The 17,635-nt window shown below is 38.7% G+C and overlaps 1 protein-coding gene across 1 annotated transcript in view; it reads right to left on the reverse strand.

Annotated features, from left to right (window-relative positions):
* MINDY3 (MINDY lysine 48 deubiquitinase 3) overlaps positions 1-17,317 on the reverse strand; it is a 91,500-nt gene extending 74,183 nt beyond the window's left edge. Inside the window, exons 1-3 of the mRNA XM_059059200.2 lie at positions 16,966-17,317; positions 5,262-5,341; positions 1,387-1,447 (exon numbers count right to left, since the gene is read on the reverse strand). Of these exons, the coding sequence (XP_058915183.1) occupies positions 1,387-1,447; positions 5,262-5,341; positions 16,966-17,059 (235 nt within the window). The 5' untranslated portion in view covers positions 17,060-17,317. The remainder of the gene's footprint in view (positions 1-1,386; positions 1,448-5,261; positions 5,342-16,965) is intronic.
* Between the last annotated feature and the right edge of the window lie 318 nt (positions 17,318-17,635).

The raw sequence follows: 17,635 nt of genomic DNA on the forward strand, positions 1-17,635 counted from the left end.
TCCTTTATTGTAGAACCAGGCCAGCGTACGGGCCTGCTGAGACCTCTGTTTTTCCCCATTTCCGAATTAGTCTAACATCTTTAATCTCCCAGTTCCACAAGGGTAAGGATAATAAGATAACACTCCGCCAGCACATACAATACCACCACCCATTACATTAGCAGAGGCCACAGAGGTTATGCGGCATAATACAGAAACCACCGATACTGTATTGCAGCAATTCGAGCATTAGACATTTAGAGAAAATAGCACAAATGCGCAATTGCTCCCTGAACCTTAGCCACCCTCCCCCTTTCAAGCAGTACTAATCTCCAGAAGTAGTACTATTTTCTGAAACTTTCAAACAAAGGGGATAAGATGTAGACACATCCTATGTAAAATTTTACACGGAACAAGCTTTCTCTCTCCTAATTAAAAGTTCTTTAAAGACAGGAACTGCGCCATTCACCCTCTAGCCACCACAGCGTTTACCACATTTATGACAATGCTACATAAATTTTTTTATCCATATGAATATATTTCTGTGCAAGGAATATTATAAATTTTATTGATAAAATGTTCATGTTAATAATAGTATTTTTTGAATAGTTTCTTCTCTCCTCAAATTTATTTTGCATTTCGGCTATTAATTAATTAAAAATACATGACAGTGACACTTTTATTTATTTATTTTTTGCGGTAACAGTGACACTTTTAACTCAAGTTCACAACCACTAGGAGAGTCTACATGCACGGTTTGGAATGGAGGCGGTTTTGCCCTTATGTACCAAACTGCAATTATAATACTTCCTACCTTCTTTCAGCAGTTACTGTGAGTTCACATAAAACTGTGCAAGTGAAGGAAATATCTTTGTAAACTGTCAAGCAGGATGCAAATGTTTGTTATTATCACGTAGCACATACAGTTCTCTCTCTGACTTAATCATATTGCAGAAGCCATGAAAGCTTCATTTGTGATTTAATTCAGAACTACTTGAGGTATTACCTGAATTGTGTAAGGCGTTATACTAAAAGATGCAGGAATACAAAGATAATTCTGACTTTTTGCTCAAAGCTAAATAAGACAAAACAGACATAAATGACTATCCTTATAGTATGCTATCATTTAACAGTTCAGAGAAATGCCCCAAAGGATTTTTCCTTTAGTGTAATATCCTGTCTTATACCTCTTAGGAAAGACAAATTTGGAAATATACATTTTAAAATTTGGAGTCATCCATGAAACTTTCTGAAACATTTAAAAACCACATCTCAAGAAAAAGTAACCCATTGATAGTTTACTTTTTAAGACATATAATTTCAACTAAATTACTGCCAATGAATACTGCATGGATCATCTATAAAACAGAAGATGGAGTAAAAGTTGATAAAAGACAGCTATCATACCTTGGCAATCCCTCCAAGAAGACTTCTCAGAAGAAAACAGGAGCTTCTTCAAAAGAAATGCCTTTATACAATTAAAGCAATAATTATTAGAATGCATTATAAATATATCTTATAACATTCTTTTATTTTAAAATGGAAAAAAAAACTAATTTGCACCTCCTTTCTGATCTTTTGAACAGTGCTATAAACATTTCACATGGCTTCCCTTCACATTCGTAACTGAGCATAATTACTTACTCAGAATATACTACTATAAGCTTGAGTCTATATCCATACAATTCTTCCTCCTTTGTAATACATATTTTCTGTCAAAGAGAAAAACTGACTCAAATAATAACCACATAACTGGAAAATTAAAGAAATTTACTGCTCCATTCACAGAGTAAAGGCCCTTTAGACCAGGAAAAATCTATATTTCTCTTTGATTCCTTAGGGGAAAAGAGATTTAAATACAAAAGTGGTTCTGCTCTACTAGCTCTGATTTATGACACAAGATGACCAAGGTGTGAGTCATCACTTTATTATAAGGAGCTCCTAACTTCCTGGTTTAACTCATAAAGCTTTTAAGATTCCAAAGAAAAAACAAGCTCATTTCTAACATTTCCTTAAGTAAGCCAACTGTGTTACATTGGTGATTTGATAGATAACAGTTCAGTGTATAACAGTGTTTCCTTCTCAAAGAGTAGCTCAAGGGCTATTTGCATCCTAGTCGCCTGACTTGTTTATTTAAAAGGCAGATTCTGACACTCCACCTATTTTCTCCCTAGGGGGCAGATTTAAGAAAAACCAGGTTACTATGGTGATTCTTACTCACAGGTGTTTGAAAACGGTAGTATTCAGATAAGAGGACTGCTTATAGTCAGACAGACCTAGATTTGAATCCTGGTTTCATTACTTTACTAATTAAAAATAATAATAGCACAAACTTTAAAAGGTTGTAGTGAGGATTATTTGAGATAAACTATTAATACACTTAGCACAGTACCTGGTACCTAATAAGCAATCAATTCAAAGTATCTTAACAAAAAAATAAGTAACGTTCGGTAATATTCACGTTGAAATAAAATCTACAAATACTACAAGCAAGTGCTTCTGATCCCCCCCCCCATAACAAAAACCATAAAACTAATATAATTACACCTCAAAACTCTGGAATGGTGAGGTGGGACAACCATTATTTCAACACCAATAGAACCACCATTATTTAGCATTTTGATATACTTCCTTCCGGTCTTCCTTTCATGCCTGTTTTACATTTTATTTTAAGCGAGAAGCATAATGGGTAGGTGGCTGTTTTCCACTTTTCTGTTTTCCCACACAATTCATAACTTTCACTCTTAATCTCTAAATGTCTATTCAAGCTATTAAAATTTATTTAAACATTAGTCCATGTTTAAACTACATTACTGTGCATTAGGCTGTTTGCAATTTTTTTATACTATAAAATATATAATATATATATAAATATGTTTTATATATATAAATATATATAAAATATATCTGGACTTGCTCTTAAAAAAAAGCTGCTTCTTGAATACAACCTTTTCCATATTAAGGATCATTTCTTTAGGAAAGATCCACAGAAGTACAATTATTCTCAACAAAGAATCTGCATTATTGTGGTTCCAATTATAATGTAAAATTCCTTCTCTAGGTCAAAGTACCGATTTGTACTATAAAGAGATATCTGCGTATGCCAACATCACCCTACCCTTATACGCACTGGCAATTACTTTATATCCAAAGATTAGAAAGAGTAAGCAATAGAATCTAGTTAAAGTTTTATTTGTACTTTCTTGGATTCCTAGCGAGGTCGGACATCCCGGTTCTTTGGTCGTCCAGCATCATATACCACCTGTCATGATTGCATACACTTGCCCGTTTCACCTCTGAGGTTTTAGTGTTTTTCTAACCAATTTGTAGGAGTTCTCTGTGTAAGAAAGACACTGATTTATTGCTAATACTACCTCACATTTTTTCTGAGCCTGGAACTCATCTTTTATCTTAGTTGGTAATGCATTATTTTCAGCTTTCTGTGCTTAAGTATGTCAAGAATAAACTTGGTATATGCTATGAGATGACCTAAATTCAGTTTTTCCCCTCAAATTATCAACCAGTCATATCAGTGACACTTAGTAAACATTTTATTCCAGCACTGATTTATATTCCTTCTTATCATGGTATGTGATTAATTCTTGGTATTATTATATGTAATGTGGTCTACTACTGTATTATCTATCGGGTTCCATAATATGTCTATTCTTCTAGCGAAAGTGTCATGTTCTAGTTTATATAGTTTAAAATAGTTTTAATATTTGGACGTGCACATTTCCCTTCATTACTCTTAGTAATTCAGGTTTGACTTTTACATTGAAATATTAATGTAAACAAAATTCTTCTATGATTGAAAACATGTATATGACTATGAAGCTAAATTACTACCTCAAAGACACATCACGGTTTTGAACATTACAATTAACCCTTGTTACATAGCAACCCCACTTATAAAAATAACTACCACTTTGGAAATATACTAAATTTTATAAACATGAAACTGCTGTGGTTTACTTTGATTTAACTATATAAAAAGACTTTCAGTAAAGACCCTAAGGGTATTATTATGGTCCAAGAGGGTCTATGTTAATATAATTTAACATGCATATGAACAGGACAAGTAATCTTCAAATTCAGGTAAGATTCCTACGAGCAACCAAAATCTGTTTCAATTACTCAACATAACAGCCTCATAACTAATTTATAGTTAAATTTTATTCTTTATACTCTGTAATCCCCAGGCAAAGCTTAAACATTCAAGTTTTTCTAAATTTTTTTTTGTAAATCTACTAATGAAAAAAAATGTATCAACTTTACTCTTCAAAGAAATAAAATAATGACCTACAAAGGATATATTTTAAAATGAACCATAAAGGAAATATTTTTTTCTCCTTCAGAAAATACATTTTAAATTTAATAATGTAAGTGTATGGAGTATAAGGTTTGAGAGACAAATTTACTTTGCAGCTAACAGTTCAGGAATGCATTCTTTATGCCCAATGAATAATAAATACCACATTAAATATGTATTTTCAAAATGTGCTGATGAAAACAAACAATAAATTCAAGCTTCTTTTATAATGGTTCTGAAGTTAAACTCCTGTTTAGACATTGTAAATATTACAGCAAACTGAAAATTCAATTCTCCATTTTAATAATGGAATTGTTTATAGCAAATCAGCCTCTGAATTTCAAACAATGCAACACATAAAGATTCAAAATCAAATACATACATTGAGATTCACTCTACCTTTTGCCCAAAGGAAAAAATCTTTTTTTTTTTTTTTTAATTTTGGGGATTCTGTTTGAAATCGGTTGCTACTAATTTTATTTTAAAGACCAAAGCTAGAGCCTAAAACAGTATATACTGTCAACTTATTTTAAAATTTGATGAAGTTTTAGGCCATGAAAATATCAACACATCTTCAACTTTTTAGAAAAAACGTTTTTAAAGACAGAACAAATGTAAATAGTGCCACTGCCATGGTGTCACTATCTTTGGCATAAAATGTTATTACTCAACAGGTCACTGTATGAGAAAGATGCCATGATCATTAACTCCAAATATTCTGAAAGTCAGAGAACACCTACTATGTCTTCTTAAAAATAAAGATAGCCAAATGGCTATTGCTGTGTAACCTACTCATGTTCTGAAATCATTTTTATTTTGGATATTTAAAGCAATTTACAAGAACAGAAGTTAAGAGGTAACTGATCATGCCTCATGATTACAGAGTACGGGTATTAGAAAACAGAAAGTAAAGCATGAAACGTTTGAACACGTCCCTCTAAGGAGTTGGTAAAGTAGCAGTCTGTGTTACCTGAACGGGTGCAATAACAGCACAGGGGCCGCCTTCAAACTGTTCTAATGCAGATCCCTCTGATTCACTAAACACAAACCCTAAAAATGAAAGCAAGTAGCAAAGATTAAAAATGTAATTCAAGTAGTAGCTAAAAGAATTTTTAATGTACTTTGCTTTGAGAAAGATCACTTATCACAACAGCAAAATATCCTCAAGTCAGTCAAGTGCTGTGGTTCTTAACTTTCTGGAGGATAAAGGAACTCTTTGAGAAAAGATATGGAACCTAGGCTCCCTGCCAAATGCGTGCGCGCGCGCACACACACACACACACACACACACACAATTTTGCATCCAGGGACCCCACTAAGTGGACCAGAGAGATAAAGTGTGGCCTTCAGTAAAAGGACACTAAATCTGATTTTTAAATAATTTACTGAAAGGAAGACTAGACAGTCTATGTACTGAATTTAAACAGATATTTTAGGACCCTTTTCAGAGAGTATCTTTTTTAGTTTCAATCTTTGAGTCACATTCTCTAAGCTAAAAATTAAAGAACATCATACACAGTGAATGTGGCCATATTGGTTCTATCTTAATTTAAACACTACCCAACTAGCACTGACTGAGAGTATCCAGTACAACTTCCCACAGAGAGCACTGGCACACTGCAGAGAGCTTGGGGCCGGAAGTCAGGAGAAGTGAGTTACTATCCGTATAAGCTTCAGGAAATCATTTCACCTCCCTAGGCCTCAGTGTACTTAGCTTTAAAATGATCACTTCCAATTCCAACATGCTAGGAATGTGTGAAATTTCACTAATGGTCATAATTCTGTCATTTAGTTAACAAACATTTAATGACCCTGAGATCCTATACCAAGCATCTACGATATATGGATGACGTGAATGACACAGTCCCTAGTCTGGAGAAGCCAACAGTCCACGTGAAGACAGACATATGAACAAATAATTACTAAAATGAAGGGATAAACGAATGTTATAACGGAAGTATGAAGTGTTGAGGATACAGAAAGTAGTGACTTGGTCTGAGTCAAGTCATACCTGCTAACTTTAAGGCTGACCTTGAACAGAAATTTATCAGAGGGGCAAGGGTGGCAGAATGACTTTCAAGTGAAGAAAAGGCCTTTATTAAAGGAAAGAGGTTCCGTAAGAGCAGGACAAGTTTAGGGAGCAAGGGACCGTTAATGCAGCCAAAGGGCAGAATGGAGGCAGACGGGAGGGACGGGAAAGGGCAGGAGGGAGAGCTGACAGGGTGTTAAGACTGGGAAGGGCCACACCATGACAAGTACTACTTAAAGCAGTAATACAATCGTACTGGTATTTTTTTCTTTTCTAAAGGACCAGAATGGGGAGGAGGCCATTTCAAGACCTATACAAAGTAATAAAAGGAACTTAAGTGTGGAGGGAAGACACTATATCCAAACGGTATTTCTAAGGTAAAAATTAATATTTGATGAATATGTGGAAGTGGGGAAAGGCTTGGGACATAAGAAATTAGAACTGACTGCAGTTTCTAGCTTGAGACACTAGATAGCAGGACAGATAAGAAACTGTATGGAGCTTCCCATTCCATCCCACCTCCTCTCTTTACCCTTCAATCTCTCTTTCAAACAGTATTAAAACGTATCTCACATATTTTTTTTTTTTTTTTTTTTTTGCGGTACTCAGGCCTCTCACCGTTGTGGCCTCTCCCGCTGCGGAGCACAGGCTCCGGACGCGCAGGCTCAGCGGCCACGGCTCACGGGCCCAGCCGCTCCGCGGCACGTGGGATCTTCCCGGACCGGGGCACGAACCCGCGTCCCCTGCATCGGCAGGCGGACCCTCAAACACTGCGCCACCAGGGAAGCCCCGTATCTCACATATTTAAAAAGAAACAAAAATTCTCAAGATTCTACCAAAAGGTCCTTGATATTTACCCAAAGGACTTGAAAACTATGTCCACCCACAAAAACCTGCACACAGTTTACTGCACCTTTATTCCTAATCGCCAAAACTTGCAAGCAGCCAAGATGTCCTTCAGTAGGTGAATGGATAAATAGTACATATTATTCGGCATTTAAAAAATATTAGCTTGCAAGTTGTGAAAAGACATGGAGGAACCTTAATTACGTATTACTAAGTGAAAGAAACCAATCTGAAAAGGCTACATACCATATGATTCCAACCATATGACAGTCTGAAAAAGGCAAAACTATGCAGATAGTAAAAAGATCGGTGGCTGCCAAGAGGAGGGGAGTGGGTGAAGGATTGAACAGACAAGGCACAGAGGATTTTTAGGGCACTGAAAATACTCTATGATCTTGTAACGATGGATACATTCCATTACACATTTGTCTCGACCCATAGGATGTGCCACACCAAGAACGAAAACTGTGGACTTTGGGTGATAATGATGAGGCCACGCAGGTTCAAAACTGTAACCAACGTACTACTCTGGTGGGGGACGCTGACAGTGGGGTGGGGGGCTGTGCATGCTGAGGGAGCAGGAGGTATGTGGGAAATCTGTGTTGCCGACAGCTTTGCTGTGAACCTAAGATTGTTCTAAAAAGTAAAATCTTAATTTAGAAAATCATTTGACCATAAAAACAACAACAACCTTCCACCCCAAACTCCAAACACCACTCACTCTCTCAAAGCCCACCTAATTGTCTACATGCACTGTCTCAATTTCCTTACCTCATAATTTACCCAACCCACAATAATTTGGCTTTCAACCCATGACTGCACCAAACTCATTCTCACCAAATTCATCAATGACCAGACAGGCTATTTCTCAAGTCTTTCTTACTTCAGATGAATCTCCCCGAGAATCATCTGAGATGCTGACCAATGACTTTTGAACATCTTTTGGCCCTTGGCTCTAGTGGTCCATCTTGTTCCAAATTTTCCTTTTTTGTTTCTTCTCAGTATCGGCGGTGATCAACTTCGAAATGCTAATGTTCCTCAGGTCTTGGCTTGAGAATCTTTTTTCTTTGCATTCTACATGTTCTCCCTGTGTAACTCATCTACTCCCAAGGTTTCCATTATGGGTGATAATCAGGTAAATCCCAAACACAGCTCAGATGAGAACTCCAGACACACACAGAATCCAAATTCCCCAACACGGTCGCGCATGGTCCGGCTTCTGCCTGAATCTCCTCCCTCTTCCTTTGCCACTCTCCTTCTTCAGGCTCTAGGCGTGCTGAACTTCTGTCAGGCCCTCAAATATCCATTTTCTCTCTGGTTTCTTACACTTTGAACATGTTGTTCCCTCTGCATGAAACACTTGCTAACACTTTCTCTGAAAAAAATCGGACTTATCTTTAAGGCTTCACCTTCAGGTAAGGTCCTCTTGGTTCAAGGACCCCAAACATATCTCTACCCCATTTCTAGTCCACCTTCAGGCCCAAACCACCATCATCTTTCACTTAGAACACTGTTAGGGGTTTCCAACCGGGTCCCCCCCCCATCCTGCCCACATGCCCACTCCCACCCCACCCCTTATCTATTCACCATAGCTACCAGAGAAATATTTTAGAAATGGACATCAGGTTTTGTCACAGTCTGCAATGGCTTCTCACTGCAATTACAATAAAATTCCTTTTCATGGCCTAAGAGACACTGTAGGATCTATCAACCCCACCTTCCCTCAGTGCACTCTTACCTTCATCATCTACAGTGACCTGTGGCCCCCAGAACATCCCAAGGTCTTTACCCGGGGCCTTGATGCTTGCTGTCCCCTCTGCATGAAATGCTCTTTTTCCTTCTTTTGTCATATAGCTGAATCCTTCTCACCCTTAAAGACCCAGTTTAGGTATTAACTCCTCCGAGAGAGAGTCCCTGATAGGCCCACCTAAGTAGATCTTTCCTACCATCCCTCAGCACAACCAGTTCTTATCATCATCTGTAATTATATGATTGTTCACTTGTTTATTGTTTGTCTTGCCTTACAGGTATCTTTCCTGCTCTATTAACTACTGTTTTCCTAGTATGTTATAAAGTTAATACTCAATAAATGCTTGCTGAAGTTTTGCGAGTGAAGATAATGGGGATGTTTGTTTCTAAATTCAGTCTCTAAAATGTGAAACAACAATTTGGTTGGGGAAACATGGGTCTGGAGCCCAGGGCAGGGTTTAGGATTAGAGATAGCAAGTGGAATCACCCTAAATATGGCAGTTAAAGTGAATGAGAACATGTAGAACAAAGATAATGAAGCCAGTTAACATTAAAAAAAAAAAAAAAGTGACCAGATGCTGAGTCAGCAAAGGAGATTGACAAAGACTTGAAAGGTAAGAGAAAAAACACACTGAGGTCCTAGAAAAGAAAAATCAGCAGTCACCTGTTACAAATGCTGAGTGGATTAAAAACATAAGCGAAAATACTGGATTAAGCATGTCACTGGAAATACTAAAAAAAGAAATTTAGAATGCTGGGAAGAGCAGCCAAATTTTAAAGGGTTGAGGCGTGATTCAGAATACAAGGAGAAAGAGAAAATGCAAACTATTTGTTAAATAAGTGAAGGGGAAAAGGATGATGGCTTGAAGGGTAGTTGGATAAAGAATTATTATTTTACAGAGAGAAGGGCATGAGTTTAAAAGAAGGAAAAGAGTGATTAAATGGGAAAGAGAGAGTTTAAGGACTCCAAGTCCTGAAAGAACTGAGACAGTGCGAGGTGGTGGTGGTGGACTGAATAAAGACAGGTTCTCAAGGTGTGGCCTACAGACCCCGGGAAGTTCCAGAGACCCTTTAGGGGACCTGCTAGAGGTGAAAATCATTTTTATTATAATACTAACATGTTTGCCCTTTTCACCGTGTTGATATTCACAGAGATGGTACAAAATGAATAGCAGGTTACGTTACTGGTGCCTTAGCACACATTAAGTGACATTAAGCTGTACCAGCAGTCACTGTACTAGGAAACACCACAATATGCTCTCAAACACACAAAAAAGCCTATTTAACTTTAAAAAGCCCTTACTCATGCTAATCTTATTAAATCGTGACTTTGAATACAATGTACTTTAAACAAAATAGTCTGTGTGACAAAATGGGAACTACCCATAAAGCACCTCTGCTACATACCTTGAGCGATGATTGACAGATTCTCAAAAGCACATGTGTAAGTTTTTGAACTGTGAGCTAAACAGCTTTTCTGCGGAATGCTGTTTTTACTCTGAAGAGCTACTAACAAATTATGATTATTTAGACTTTTTCTCAGAAGTGAACGAAGTGAGCCTGATACTTCAATGAAAATAACTTGACAGTATTTCTGCCAGTGATAAAAATCTCAAGCTTTCAAGTAACAACGAAACTTCTGGAAAACTCAAGTCCAGCACTGTAGCTTGACAGCTTCTCAATACTCAGAGATTTTTCTGACAAGATCAGAAATAATAAATGTGACTTTTGATACTGTATAAAAATATGTGGTAACATTTAGAAGATCTGCATAAACCAGCAGACGGATAACTTCCAAATGACCAATGCACGTGCGCTGTTACAAATTAATGACCAATGCGCGTGCTGCTACAAATTAATGCATGGGTAAAAGATCCAGTCAGCCAGTCAAAGAACAAGACAAACCAGTGGATTTCAATTGAACAGAGGACGAAAAGTTCATTGATGTGGCTTCAGATTCTGTATTTCAAGTAACCGCTAAGAAACTACCACTTGTTGAGTTTTGGTGTAGTATCAAAGAAGAAGACTCCTATATCACCAACTGCCTATCTGTGTGACGCTGGATTTTCCGCAGATACTTCAACCGAAACAACATATTATAACAGACAGAACGGAGAAGCAAGTGGGAGAATCCACCTGTCTTCCTATGAGCTAGACACTGAAGAGGTTTTTTTTAATGTAAAATAATGCCACAGGCCTCATTAACTTTTTTTAATTTTTCATATTGAAGCCTGTAATAGTTTTTAAGAGTGTAACAGGGCCCTGAGTTTAATAAACTTGAGAAAAAGGAAATCTTAGCAGGTTTCCAAGTTACACATGCAGGCAAAGAGGAAGGGAAGAGATGCTGTTGATTGCGAGTGGGGGGCATGAGGGCATAGAAAATTGAGGAGAATGTTAATTCCAAAACACTTAAGAAAAGCAGACAGGATAAAGAACTAAGAGAAATACTGAGGGCTCAGCTAAGGTTGAATTACTACATGTGTATTGATACTGACCACAATTTTCCCCAGCAACACACACCACCACCTTGAGAGAAACAGAAGAGAGGATAAGAATAATGCAGGATAAGAAATAGGAGTGGTGGATGGGGCAAATTTAATAAGGACAAATGAGAACTGAGGGTGCTGGTTATCACATCCAGACAACCAAATCTGAGAGCCAATCTAGAAACAAGAGGTGAAGCCAAGGTGCCTCTGCTCTTCCTCTACCTCTTCTCCTACTGGGAAGAAAGGGTCATTGGTGTTGGGCCTAAGTGCAGAGGTGAAACTAGGCTCTTTCAAACTTCCAGCATATGTGATAAACAGGTCTCAGTAATGGATTCTTGCCTTCCTTAAAATGACTAATAATGTAACTCAATTTTCAAGATCCACAGGTGGAGCTTTTAGATAGAAATGCATTCTAATAAGTTGCTTTTGTACTTTAGAGATAAAAACCCCAGAGAGAGAATTCCAGTCAGATCTGCTTTATGCCAAATTCCGTTTAATTACAGTATATATGCTTGAGTGTGTTATTTGATAATGAACAAAGGCTCTTAGAGCTTAAAAATGAAATAAAGTTAGACAAATGGAAATTAACTATTCTATCCTAAAACAGAATTATGCTAAGTAGGCACCCCCTTTTATAATAAGGTTTCACTTGAGTTTGAATTTTTTAGGATGTAATTTTTCTTGTCAAGTGTTCTCATATTCATCTTATTTCCTAGTTTTAAAAGGAATTAACTTATCACAAAATGGCTGTTTTCCTAATTAGATCTGAAATAGGCCATCTAAAACATCTGATCCTAAATATACGATTTTGTATCACATTCCACAGCACTAAAGACATAGAAGTCTTTCTCAGTTCTACAGCTCATAACTAATTTAAACCTGAGCCATGAACCTCTTTGCAATTTCCCAGTCTTTTATTTTAATATGACTGACTTACATTATTCAAACCAGTCTGACAACTACTGCCTCTATGCCTTCCATGTTAACAAAAGACCACAGAAAGACTCCATTTGTCATTATAAGTCAGAGAATACTGGTTGAGTGGAATCTGAACTGAGCCTTAGTTTCTCCTCATCTACAAAAAGGAGGATAACCATTGATACATTTATCCTTTGCTATCTCTTGGGGTTGCTGTAAGGATTAAGTAAGATTTTCAAAACCTGTAAAGCCTAATACAGACGTAAGGTATTATGATAGATGCGTTGAGCTGAAAAACACATTATGTACTCAAAACTACCAAGAAATTAACTTTGTCACATAAGCTTCCAAATTGTGAGTTTAAAAAAATTGGTTTTTAGGGGACATATGATGTAGGTAGGTGGGAAAAAGTAAAACCTATATTTGAAATAAAAGGCTTCCATCAACAACAAAAATCTCTGAAATGATATGATCCACAATATTAATTTACCTTCACTTTGGAAGACAAATTAATGACACTGGTGTATCATTTTAGTACTTTGGTAAAATGTTAAATCACATTATAAAAGACATCATACTTTTGGACTTTAATCCAAATGCTTTAACTCCTGCATACAATTTACGCTTACATTTTAACTGATCCCTCACTTTTCCCAAGTTACTTAGAATCTTTTTTTCATATTACAGAACAAAAATTGTCCTATACCGGAAAGTCCAAAACTCTAATTTCAATCCACTACAGCTCCCTCCCCATCTCTACCCCAAAACACCACTGAACTGCTATAAACTGCCAAATCGCTTTCCTCTTCTAGCTAATCTTTAGGTGAAACATCGAAGTAACTTAAAACTTGAAGGAAGGGGGCCAAGAAAAGGAAAAAATGGGTTCTCAAGAGTTTGTAATTTAGATCAGGGTTGGCCTGTTTTTTTAATGCAGTTTTGGAACACAGCCACGCCCTTATTATCCAGGGCTGCTTTTGCTGCAACGGCAGAGATGAGCCAGAGACAGTAGAGGCGCTGACCCTTTAAAGAAAACATTTGCCAAACACTGGCTAGACCATCAGTAGAAAGAAACAAGAAAACAAATTCTCAATAAGTCAAAATGTTTGCCTTTATAATAAGATTAACACTTACTTCTGTTAGATCTGGATGACTCTTATTTTGCTTCTGCTGGGATGAGGTCAATGTGACCACTTCCGACTATCCTGGTCTAAGCCATGGTCTTTTACCCTCAGATTACTGCAACTGTCTCTCATTTGGTCTTGTTCTCTCACTCAATACACTACTGTGTATCCTCAAACTTAGCAGTCAGATCAGCCCTTTAAAAACTTGTCCTGTTGTGTCTCTCCTCTGCTCCAAACCTTCCAATGACCTCTCATCTCATTGAGAATAAAAACCAAAGTCCTTACAATGGCCTATAAAATCTTAGTGATTTGGGCCATACTATTTCTTACATCATCTTTATCACTGTCCCGGTCCCTCATTCCCTCTCCAGCCAAACAAACCTCCTTTCTGTTCCTTGAACAAAAAGCCAGACGTATCCTGCATAAGTCATTAAGTCTTTTACGATGGCCATCCTCACTGCCTGGAACACGCTTCAGATACCTGCATGACTAACTCAGTTACTTCAACAGTCTGCTCAAATCTCACCTTAAAATGAGGCCTGTCCAGGCTACTTCGCCCTGTAGTTCCTTATTTCTCTACCTTCTAGTATATATGCTTAACTTACGCTATATTATGTTCATCATTTGTCTTCCCTCCCACCCTATCAAGTCTAGGTCTGGAACACTGGTCAGTTTGTGGGAGAAGGGAAAGAAGGATAAACGTTCTTACAAATAAGGAGGTAGAAAATATACGCTTTTCTTTAAAAAGTATTGTAGGCAATTGAGCAGGAGGGAAGCAGGCAGGAGTAGGGAGTAAATTTCCAAGTTAAAAAACGAAATAACTTCAAAGCTTTAAATAATGTGACTTAGTGCCTTTAAAATAAAAACTTTAAAAAAAACAAAACCAAAACCCTATTTTTTTCTTCTCTTAAGAAAAAGTATTTGCAGAAGAGAATTATCTAAAACTACCAAATGAATTTTAAACGAACAAAAAAATACTATGTGCCACTCCTGCACTTACTGCTTTAACAATTATCTAAAACTGCCATATCAATCAAAAGAGAGAGCGAAAAACAAACAAAAAAACCCCAACTGCTGCAGCTGTTTAACATATCAAAGGAATTTAACATGACCAATCAATAGTTTCATAAACGGAACATGCCTGGACATAGTTCCTCACACCTATCACTTGCTTCCAAAAGACTAATGGGATTACAGCTGTCAATTCAAAGCACAGATACAGATGATGAAATAAAGCCAAAGCTGATGTCACAGTACGAATCGCAGTAAGGCAAGCTCAGCAAAGCAGTGTCCTGTGCCCGTTCCCACAATCCCAAGTCACTGCCACAGCAATCGTCAGCAATGGGCTCTGCCTCCTCTAAGAATGGATAAATGAATACGAAGTTAACACAGCAAGACCGATGACAACATCCCTCTGAGTCAGAGGTGACAACTTAAAAGTACCTATTTGTCCTAAAAGTCATGATCAATTTAAGACACTGAAGAATTACATAGCCACAATATAACCGCACTCTCTATAGAGCAATAAATAAATAAATAATCCTTTATTTTGAAATGGTACTGATTGAACAAATCTTGTAAAGGAACTTCTGTATGACTACAAGGTAGCAGAGCATTCTCGTATGTCATTACGAAGTTCTCAGTGATTATCCATCAAATTAACAATTACTTCTTGCAATTGTCAGGGCATGGCCAGAGAGCAATCTTCGGCTTGGTTTACAATTAAACACTTTTTAAATCAAGCTACCCTTTTCTGAGCGTTCACTCCATGTCAGATATTGTGCTAAGTGCCTAAACGAATTCACCTGCCTTTAATCCTCACAACAACCCCGTAAGATTGGTACTACTATTACCTGCACTCTACAGAGAAGGAAACTGAGGCTTAAAGAAGCTAAAAACCTTGAACCTAGAACCCAAGTCTGCCTATTCCAAAGCCTGTTCTTAACCATTATTTAGAGCTGCCTCTCTGAATTCTCCTTGCCTCTGCATCACAGTACTAAAATAAATGAGGCTGAATATCACCTTATTCTGTGTTGTATTACTAACTAATTAACAGGAGTAAAACTTTTCTCAATCCTTCACAGTCTTGCGTTCTTTAGGGCTGTTCACTATTAGGATAAATAAAACAAACTGGAAAATAAATTTTAAAATCTGCAAATGTGGATGTCCAACATTTCAGAAAATATTAGTTAAGCAACATAATTAAATCTGTTAAAAAAAAAAAAAAAAAGCCAAACTAATTACATGCCTGGTTGAGCAACAAAAAGGAAAACAACAAAGAGCTGAATTAGGAGATGGGAGAGTTGGAATTCGTTCCCAGTTCTATCAATTTGTGCAACTTTGGCCTGGTCATTTAACCCTTCACAACTCATTTTTCTCATCTTCAGAACAAGAGTAATGGACTAAGTAACCTACCTGGCTGTAACATATTACGATTCTAATTTTACCAGCTCTTACCAGTATCTGGAAGGAAGGGATTACTTAAACCCTGAATTTTTGTTACTAAATACACATTACGAAGTAAGGACTTCGATTTACTAAGCTAAACTTCCCCCAAACCCTCTGAGAATCGGAATTGTCTAAATAAATATTTTAATAACAAAATATTTTAATAACAAAATGCTTTAGTAATAGTACTAAATAGCTATTATTTGTGTGCTTGTGATGTTTTACATACGTCCATTACTCATCCTCTTGACTCCAAACACTATGCTCTTAACCTCAACCTCACCATTGTCCCTTTTAAGTCATCTGAAGTGATGTGACCGCTGTGTTTTAATATTGAAACTTAGGAGTTAGGGACGATCACTAATAAATATAAATAGATGGTATTTTTTCATTTCACAATTACTCGCAGTATTAACAAAACTTCTTATAGAACTCAAAAGCCTGTCTGGGTAATTAAATCGGCACAGGAAGTCCTATGGGCCATATTCCTTTGAAATGGAACGGATCCTACACCACCTCAAAACCCGGGACACTTCGGGTCAAGGGAACAAACACTCTGCAGCCGCAACATTGCATTTCTGTACCGAGTACCACGCCTAACCCCCCCCCCCTAACTAAAATACAAGAAACACAATCGCTTTCTGGAATTAAACACTACGACTTTCACGTGGACTTCCCTCGCTCCAAAATGAGACCAAACGACCAGACTCGTTAGGGGGTAAAGATCCAGGCGGCCGGAGCCCTGCTGGAGGAACGGACGCCGGGGCACAGGGCACACCTTTAAGTGTCACCCGCTGCAGCCCAGCAGCCGCCCCCTCCTCCTCTCCAACCCAAAGGCAGCCCAGGGAGTGGCAGGGGCGCCTCGGGTCCTTGGCGGCCCGCTGGCACCGTTTCCCTACTCAGCCTCTAACCCTCAAGGCAGGCAGGGCTGTTCTAGGAAGTCCCGTTTCAGAGCTGAGCAGGGGAACCGGGACGCAGTGCGGGGCACGCGAGCTGGCTGGCGCGAGAGGCGTCACGGCTCTACTCTCGCGGGGCCAAAGGGAGCGGCGGCCGGAAGCCAGAGTCCAGCCAGGGTACCTTGCGTCCAGCGGCAGAAGATGGTGTCAGAGAGACCGGGGCTGCTCTTGGCGCCCCACACCAGCTCCATCAGCTCTTTAGTCAGTTCGGACATGATGGAGTACCGGCGAGCGGGTCTTGGCTTTCCGAACTCCTGCCCCGGCACATGGGGAAGGGGCGGCTTCGGAGACCGGCGTGGCGAGACGGCAGCGGCAAACGAGCTAGAAGGTTAGACGGGAGGAAGGCAACAGGAGAGAGACCTACTTGCAGGGACCGCGCCTGTCAAGCCAGCTCGGAGCCGCAGCGAGGAGTTTCCTGCACCGGAAGTACTGCGGACACTTCCGGCTTCTCTTTCACTACCGCCCCCAAGGCCGGAGGGCCAGGCGCCGCCTCCCCGGAAGCGGAAGTGGGGGGGGCGGAGAGCCGAGGCGGCTTCGCGAGCACCTGGCGGTTTCTGAGCTCACTCCCAGGGCCTGGTGGTGCGGTGGCGTCTTTTGTGTTGGGAGGAGCATCGCGTCCCGTGGGCGTTGGCACATTTCTACCCCTGGAATACCCCCTTTCTGTCCGCACTGCTTTGGCCTTAGCTGGTGTGTGTGAGGCCCAAGCCCTAGGGCCCAGAAACATGGCCTATACCTTAAAATGTGTAATATTAATTATGCCAAACCAGAGCTTTGAGACGATGGTTGAATCT

The sequence above is a fragment of the Kogia breviceps genome, chromosome 3, assembly GCF_026419965.1.
Source record: "Kogia breviceps isolate mKogBre1 chromosome 3, mKogBre1 haplotype 1, whole genome shotgun sequence".
Lineage (NCBI taxonomy): Eukaryota > Metazoa > Chordata > Mammalia > Artiodactyla > Physeteridae > Kogia > Kogia breviceps.